The 9,318-nt window shown below is 42.9% G+C and overlaps 1 protein-coding gene across 1 annotated transcript in view; it reads right to left on the reverse strand.

Moving 5' to 3' along the window:
- Cadps (calcium dependent secretion activator) overlaps positions 1-9,318 on the reverse strand; it is a 445,453-nt gene that overhangs the window by 118,943 nt on the left and 317,192 nt on the right. The window contains 5 exon segments of the mRNA XM_026779941.1: positions 1,310-1,327; positions 2,213-2,281; positions 4,702-4,825; positions 5,201-5,264; positions 6,978-7,079. Of these exon segments, the coding sequence (XP_026635742.1) occupies positions 1,310-1,327; positions 2,213-2,281; positions 4,702-4,825; positions 5,201-5,264; positions 6,978-7,079 (377 nt within the window).

Genomic DNA, 9,318 nt, shown 5'->3' on the forward strand with positions numbered 1-9,318 from the left:
ATCTATCTATCTATCATCTGTCATCTATCTATCATCTATCTATCTATCTATCTATCTATCTATCTATCTATCTATCTATCTATCTATCTATCATCATCATCTATCTAGCTACCAACTGTCATCTATCTATCTATCATCTATATATATCTATCATTATTTTCTCTATTTCCTAGGGAAATGGAGAGGTAGGGGAATGACATAGGAACTATGATGTGGGGTTCCCCTCTGTATGCTCTTGTGCAGTATTGTAATTAATATAGTTTTTGTGTGATTATTCAGGCCTGAGCAGCTGGAAAACAAAAGCTCACTCTCCGATGATAGAAGTATTGAGATTTAAAGGCCAGGAAAGAAGATATCAAAATCTAATGTGCTTAGACGAGGGCTTGAATATCCCAAGTTCACATTCACCTTTGCCTTGACACTGAATTTCGAGTTCAGTTTTGCTCTCTTCCTGTTCTTCAGACTTTCCTTACATCACTGCTAACATGGCTTTTCTGGAATGAGGCTTTATTTTTACTTAAGGAACCTTCAATGGCTATCTCTTATATGTCTCGAGCAAAGTTTTGTGTCTTGAGATGTTTATTGCTAACCTGGTCTTTGGCACACATTGAACTGCTTTATGAATTGTGTTGAGATGCGTTCAACTGTTATGTGGGATTAAATGAGGAATCTGTCAGCTCTTAAAAACACTGATTGCTATCACACACTCATTAATATTCCATTTGAGAGCTCTCACCTAAAAATGGCACAGGAGTCTTGAGAGGAAACAAGAGGAAACTTCCAAAGCCAGAGAACTTTCTCGCAACAGACTCCTTCTTAGCCACTGACCAGCACACAGCACATACAAGTACAACATGGACACCATTACTTCCTCTTGCCCAGTAAACATTCACCAAAGAACATGAACTTCTCCATAGGGCAGAAAACAGGGGGAGGGGGGAAGAAAACAGGAAAATGACTAGGGAAGATTCATTTGGTTCAGTGTCTCTAAAAGTACAAAACAAAACACCACACACACAGGAGACCAAGTCACTAGAGCCTGGAACCAAGGCTGAAGGAAGTTCTGGGCAAACCAGAACTCTGTTCCTTCAAACGTGCGCCTTTGCGGAAAGGCTGCTCTCCAAAGGCCAGCAGTGAAGGGGCATGAGATGCATGTAGACAGCACAAATTAACTCCTTAAGTGTCATTTGCAGCTCCACACCGCTCTCCGGGAGCACATACCTTAAGGAGCTACTAAACGAAACAAAAACACAAACTGAATGGAACTCAACAGTCCTGGAAATTGATAAGGCATAGACAATCGGTTCACCTGCATCCTTTTGATTCTCTATTTGAAAGAGAGAAGCACAATGAGGAGAGAAGAGAGAGAGAGAGAGACAAGAACACATATGCAAGATTAATGAGCAAGTGGACCAAAATGCCCCCCACTTATGCGTGATATATGATATCGGGACAGAAGAGGTGGCCCTTGGCTTCCCACCGCCCCGAAGTTTGGGGGCCAGCAAAAAAAGGGCTCCTTCACAGATGTGGGAAATGCTGCACAAATAGAAAATTAGTAAATTAATTTCAATGTGAAATCAAGCTATGAAACATACACCACCTCTTCCAGTGACAATTAAGTCATATGTTCTAGCCAGAGCTTTGAGGGCAAGGGCAACTAAAACTCTCCTGAGAGAAGGAGGAAAACTTCCCGGTTTGAGAGAGGCTAGGTAGGAAGCATAGAAGATCTAGCTTTCACAGAGCACGGAGCATCTTTCACGGTCTCATACCCTTTGCAGTTTGACATCTTAAACATGGATAAAGGAAGCGTTACTTTGCCTCGGATGTCCTTTATCTGACCCCCAGTGCATTGCTCCTCAGCTTAGCTGCTACCTTTGGATTGTGTACCAGTGACAAGCACTTTACGAATAAGGGTTACACACAAGCAAAGTAAAAATGCATTCAGGTGACAGACAGAATAACTGAAGGGGAAAAAAAAACTCACAGACAAATCTGAGTTTATCACAAACAAACGGCTTGAGTGTCTAACCTGTTTTAGGCTGATAAAAAGTGACTGGACTTCTCACACTGGGTTTCACAGACAGAACCAACAGACAAGCCAATGCTAAAAAACTTGAAGCAAGGAGAGTGAGTTGGTTTGGATCTGGATTTCTTGAAGTAATGGAAACAGAAAGAGTGAAGACAGCGTGGTGAGGAGGTGGTAGGTACTCACGAATGGTTAAATCCATCACTTGGGAGGCCAAGCAGAAGACAGGATGCTCATACATCTCTCTCTTTTTCCCTATAAAAGAGGATTTGGGCATGCAAGAGGCTTAGGTCAGAGGTAAAGAGGTCAAAGGTCATAGGTTAGAGGAAAACGTTACATTAGCTCAAGGAGAAATAGCCACAGAGTATTTTGGGATAAACACAGGATAAAAGAAAAAGGAGTTTTGAAATTTGGGAACTACTGGATTAACCATTCAGCATGCCGTGAGCCACGAGAGAGATTGTGACCATGATTTTGCACGTCTCTTTAGAGTCATTGGCAAGAATACAATGACCAAAAACATCATGGGTCAAGGGAAACAGAATTCCATTGATTTTAGGCTCCAAGATACTAAGGATTCCAGACTTTAGTATCTAAGGCTCTTGAGGTATTTCTTCATAAACATAGTCTCCAGCAATATTACTACAGCTTCTTCCCCAAATTCTCAGATAGATAAGCTACTAACGCTCAATAGAGGCTCAAGTGTAAAACAAAAAACAAACAAACAAAAAAAATGGAGGATTTCTTTTCTGAGGGTAGGACCTGAGCTTTGTTCAAAGCAAGCTGTCTGGTAGTAATATCTTTGAAGCTGCAATATCCCAGCGTACAGTGGACTATGTTCATGGAAGAAAACCCGACACATGCAGCCAGAGAATGTGGGGTTGTCGGAATTAACAATCCCAGCATGCTTTGAAATTGGTGTCTCAGCCACTTTTGCAGAGGTCGTATCAAAAAGTGGCTGAGCCAATCACGGACAAGGAAGGAGAGAAGCAGAAGAGAGCGGGTAGTGTGGAATGAGGTACTTCTCTGAAAAGAGAGTTGGGATAAAAAGATTGGTTTCTTCAAAGACTCCCCAGACCTACGAGTCACAGTGCAAAAGGTAATCAGCACAACCAGGAAGAACTGAGCACAGAAGGAGATCACAGACCAGCTGATCTACTTTGGAAATGAATGCATTGTTACTTACAGATCACAAAGTTTGTTTGTTTGTTTTTAAAACATTATTTATCTGAAAGAAGAGAGCAGATCTTACCAAAAGACTAATAACAGCTGGACCAAGACCTATGAGGCAGCAGTTGTGGAAGCTGAACATCTCATTTCATGATCCCATCCCATCTCTGGTTTTAGGATTCATAGTTCCATGGTTGACTTTACCCAGCCCAACCAATCATTATGTCCTGGGCTGGGAATGTTGGAACAATTATTTGCTAATAAAGCCATTTAACCATTGATCTTCTTGTTCCTCTGCTTTTGCCACTCATTACCAAGTCAAGAGTCGATAAACACCCTTCTAGTGCCCAATTCTTAAGTGTTTCTCCCTGGATGCATAACAATGAACTCATTACCACTGGTACACAATCTGCATTGTCACAAAGACAAAATCGGGAGAGGGAGGAAGACATGTAGTGTACAGAACACTGGGAATTTAACGTGATTGCCAGCTAATTTTCTAAGGAAGCAGGACATTGGCAGTAGATGTGATGGTGTGTGTGTGTGTATGCACACGCGTGTGCGTGCTAATCAGCTGTTCCCCCAGTTGATGTCCCGAGGTGGACAATGTGCCTTTGCTTGCTTTCTTTAGGTGTCATGAGTTTTGTGTGTGTGTGAGAGAAGATCGGATTCCAGAGTGTGGACACATTGAGTCTTGCACATAGAACTTCCACATGTATGCACTTACACCACTGGTCAGGTTGGGTATGCTTTTCAAATCACCCTATAGCAGCCAATGGGGGGAGGGTAACAATGAAAAGCGATTAATGCCTTTGAGAGTGACTAGGTCCCAAAGAACCACAGCTTCTTCTTGAGTTGAATCTACTCAAAGTTCCTTTGAACTATGCAGTCATTTAGGACTGCTTCCCTACAGATTGAGACAGCAATATTAATATGCCTCCTACATCTCTGGTAACAAGAAAGAATGATGCCCAGATTCAATTTAGAGCCTCTGGGGATGATTCCATACTATCGTGTCACCAAATTTGAGAAGTTCCCCAAAGAGAAGAGACTTCCATAGCACAAGCGAGAGTTCAGAAGAACCTGAATATTGAATTATTCAAGGCTTGTTTTACTTTCAATACTACTGGCAGTGGATAGCACGTTGTTTCCGCTTCCTACATTTAAAGACGGTAACGATGCTACCCAGCTCTTTCACAAGTGAACATTATCCTCATAGAAGATATTTAAGGGCAACATAAACTGTCAGAAGGACCTTAGCAATTACGCAACATCCCACATTCCAGGTTGGTTCCCTCCTAAGCTGTCTCATGAGCCGATGACCCACCTTGCATCTATGTTTTTGGCCCCAGTCACGTTATTTGCCACATTTCAAGTATGTTCAGCTTAACGTAGTCAAATGGACCACTGTTCTCTGGTGTCCATCAAGAAAAGAGAGATTTTTTTTCCCCCGGGAGGCGTACCAAAGTTTAAATTCAAAACTAGTGACAGGGCAGAAGCCTTACCTTCAATTTTGGCATACTCAGACAGGCGCGAGTAGTTGACCAGGGCAGCCTGCTCTAGGCATTTGCGGATGACGGTTTTGACCTCTTCTTGTGGTACTGGAGTGACGATGTCTTTCATCAGAACCTTCAGGCAGAAGGAAAGGGGACTATGAAGTTACAAGTCCATGTGTCACTCACTTCTGCTTTAGAAAGACTTCAGGTGTAAAATCCTTAATGCTGGCTAATGTGAAAACTGTGGGTAGAAAGGAAACCCCAGAACAGCCGGGGTGACAAAGTCTGTGGGGACATCAGGGAAGGGCCCAGAGCGACTCTTCAATACAACTAGTTGGGAATCTGAAAATAAAACTTCTAGAATTTGGGCAGCTTCCTCACTTTTATTCCTGGTATTTCACAAACGGTCAAGAAACCCTTTTGACAATTGCAAACTAGGTAATTCAACTGTGGTGCTTGATTGGCAATTACTCGCACGTCCGTTTATGCGTCTCGCGTTCAGCCTTACCCTTTCCAAGAGCGAGAGTGTAGCTTTCAGAGCACCTTCAGGCCGACCAAACGGAAAGCAATATCTAAAAAAAAAAAAAAAGACCAAAAAACATAATTCTTCAGGATGCCCACACCATTACATTTTAGCAGGAAACACGCTGCAATTTGATTCCTATAGCAACTTGTGCCCAGGAATGGAAAATTGCTTTTTATTTTGTCACACTGTTATGCTAATCCCAGTTCACACCATATATGTGTATATATAATATATCTATATGTATATGTGTGAATAATGACTGAGGAGGGAGTCTGCAAATGTCTGCACCAGAACAGAAGAGTGAGAGCGGCGGCTCAGAGCTCTGTTTGGGTTTCCATTGTGAAGGAAAACACTAGTTAGTAAAAAACCATGACCTCGTGTGTTATTACAGGGCGCAGCCATGAAAAGCCAGGAGCCAAAACCAGCTGGAATCCAAACACACTTCTTTTAGAGTCCTAAAGGGTTGAAGCATGAAGCAGCTTGCCTCTGTGATAAATCCCTGACTCCGCCTAACTTGCTTGGGACGTTTTTTCACTGTTGTTGGATCTTGGCTCTATTGTTGATGCATTGTCCTTACAGTGGATGGTCAGTTAAAGAACCTTCATCAAAGTCTTAGTCCATAAGAAGGAGAATTTGGCTGACAGAGAAGCTTGTCAATTACTGCAACAGGTGCCACCAGTGGCTTCTGGCAGTCAAGAGTCCTTCAAAACACCACGCAAAAGGATAGGGAACAGGATGGGTTGCTTATGTTCAGACTACAGTGGGTGGCCGGGCACATGTTCCTCCTGGCCTCATTTTCCTCATTGTTTAACTGGAGATCATACCTACCTTACACAGTTGTCTATAGGTGAAAACAAAGGGTAGCACCTTTTTAGCCTCCAAGCCCTGAAACTGGCATATGGAAGCTATGAGAAGCACAGCTCCTGCCTCAGAGTCTACGTGCGGAGTCAATATTGTATTAAAAATGCCCCATATGCTCTACAGAAGAGGATTGCATAAGGCAAGCTCTAGAGGAGTGGATTGCATAGTGTGACAGTCAAGGGCATGACCCTGTTGCTGCTGGACATCTGGTCTCGGGCCCCAGCCCCCAGCCAGGCTGACCCAAGCTTCCTTCTTGCTATGCACAGGTATCAGGAATGGGGAAAAGAGTTATGAACACCATTAACTTTAACCCATTCACTATGGCCCAAACTGTAGAAGTTTTAAAACTCGTTTACCTAGGAACCTTGAAGAATCTTCAACTTTTTATATGACATTATCAGTCAGATTCCACAAGGAAATCTTTGCTCTTTAAGCAATAAAAATGCACTAAAGAATTTGAACTTTGGGCCCAGGGATCAACTTCAGTTGGTAGAATGCTTGCCCTAGCATTCATGAAGTTCTAGGTTCCATTCCCAGCATGGCACAAAACCTGGTATTTGTTGGCACACACCTTTAATCCCAGCATTCAAGGGCTGGAGGCAGAAGGATTAGGAGTTCAAGATAACCCTTGGCTATATAGGGAATTTGAGGTCAGCCTGGACCATTTGAGACTCCACCTCAAAATAAATACCACACAAAGAAAGAATGCAAAGTCAGGAAGCTGCTGAGGGCCATTCCAGACTGGTTAGCCTATTTCCTTTTGCTATTTCGCTTTAACGATCTTATATGTCTCTGATAGACACAAAACTATTGTTGGTTTGTTTTTATAACTGAAATGAAGATTCTTTGTGCATTTTCGTTCTTATCCCCCACAGGCCCCCAAAGCACAGATCCTCACCTAAAATGTGTAATCTGATTCTCCAGCAGAACTCGGAGCCTCTCTTTGATTTCTTCGAAGCGCTCTTTCTCTTCAACCGTCACAGTTCCGATTCCGTCAGGCCTGAAAGAAGACACGCTATGCGGTGACGGCAACCTCACAGGCTGACACCAGCAAATCAAATTCCGACCAGGAGGAAACTGTCTGCTCAAGAAGCAGCAAGCGCAGTGACGGATCCGACCATAGAAACAGGCCGCACGGACTTCTCAAGCAGAACTCTCTCGTTGGTATGAAATAGTGAAATGGCTCACAGGTTAAGCCCAGCTGGTTCCGTCTGGTCATAGACTCTTAAAAAGTCTAAAGAAGAGAACATGATTGTATGTGCGCGCGCACGTGTGTGTGTGTGTGTGTGTGTGTGTGTGTGTGTGTGCGCGCGCGCATGTGTGAGACTGTGCGCATGCCCATTCATGTCTGTGGAGGGCAGAAATGAACACCGGGAACCTCTCTCAATTGCTCTCCACCTTAATTTTTTAGACAGGGTGTCTCCCGGAAGTTTGATGATGTAGTAGGCCCGTCAGCCTGCCTCCTCTGCCTCTGATTCCCCAGTGTCAGGAATGCAGGTGCCCATTGCTGCACTTGGACGGAACTGGGGTCCTCATTCCAGGGCAGCAAGCCCTTTACTGACTGAGTCATCTCTCCAGCCCCTCCATCGATCTTTTTAAAATTAGGAAAGTTTACAGCCTAGTTTAGATTTCTGGTCTCTCCTGAAAGTTCCAACAACTGCCCTTAACTGACAATTGCCAACCAACACCTTTTTTCCTCAGCCGGGTGGATGTTTACCTGGCTGGATCTCTAGCTTAACTGTCTCAAAGGCGCCGGGGTTTGAGGCTCTCCAATTATTACGAAAATTCCTACAAAAATCACGTGCCATGTTTTGCTCCTAATTAAATTACTCAGTTTCTAATTACTGTTCAAAATTACGTTAGGATTAACTAAAAGACAACCCAGGTGTCGTCCAATCATAGTGAGCTACTGTGATAAAGAGCAAGACTCTGGAAAACCCAGTGATTGCAGTGGAATCATCATGCTTTCATTTCCGGGTCACGCTGAGTACACACACACACACACACACACACACACACACACGCACACACACACACACGCGCATGCGTGCACACACATACACGCACACACTCCTCTAGACCATTTGCATTGGAAATATCTGACCCATTCATTCAAAGCCTTTAGTTCCCAGATCTCTAGTGACTCGTGATACTGGGCTATGCCAGTTTGCAGATTGCTGTGTGACCTGGAACGTCTATAGGAACATTCCTCCGTCTGCATAACCCAGTTATCGAGACCAGACAAATGCAAGAAAATCTTTTGTAGTCGACCAAGTTGACTACACGAAGGAAGTCAGCACTAAACTTCTGCCAACTTTTAAACAGTCACTTTTTCTTCTTGTTAAATAATAAAAGTACTCTATTTGAAAAATTTAAGAAAGATCCTCTATCAATTTGTAAAAAAAAAAGAAAAAATAGTCACCCCAAAGAGTAAAATATTATTCTCCTTTTTTGTAGTCCTCCCCAATCACAGGAAGTAAATAAGCAAAATGGTCAACACCAAGGATAGTGAGTTCTAGGTGCGTGCTCACATTTTTCAAATCTACTGAACACAAGTCGAAGATCAAGTCACAAAGTTTATTTAATTTTTTATATTTATATTTATAAGCATTCCTAATTCCCATTGCCCTTAAATTCCAGGATAAACTCACTGGCCACCGCAAAATGCCTGTCAGGTTGTCTCTGATAACGTCTCGTTATTTCTATTACAAGTTTGAATTTCATTCAGTTATGCCAAAATCAGTTTGCTAATGTACTAAACACATGCAATTGGCATGTACACCCCCATTTTTGACTGGGGGGAAAAGGAAGTTATTCAAACAATTTCACATTTAGCAGGAAATTAACACAGAGAAAAACCGGTGCTATTAGATGTAGTTGACAATGAACACAGAGGCCTAGACATCACAACCAGCAACAGGGATGTCCCAGAGATGTTTGTCACCTTTAGTGATTTATTTACTTTTTTGTTTGTTTGTTTTTTGGTGGTACTGAGGACTGAACAGGGCCTTATGGATGTCCGGCAAACATTCTATTACTGACATCTCCAGCTATATGTTCTGAATTCCGAGATGAACTTGTCTGCGAATCAAGGCATTCATTCCTTACCCAAGAAGCCTTGTTGGACTCAGCAGTTTGGTTTGAGCCCGAGACAATAAAACAACTGAACGATGAGCTGTGTTTCACCTTCTTAGCTAATTCTCACAAATGTAAACTGTGGCCGGGCGATGGTGGCGCAC

This window comes from Microtus ochrogaster, chromosome 6, assembly GCF_000317375.1.
Source record: "Microtus ochrogaster isolate Prairie Vole_2 chromosome 6, MicOch1.0, whole genome shotgun sequence".
Classification (NCBI taxonomy): Eukaryota; Metazoa; Chordata; class Mammalia; order Rodentia; family Cricetidae; genus Microtus; species Microtus ochrogaster.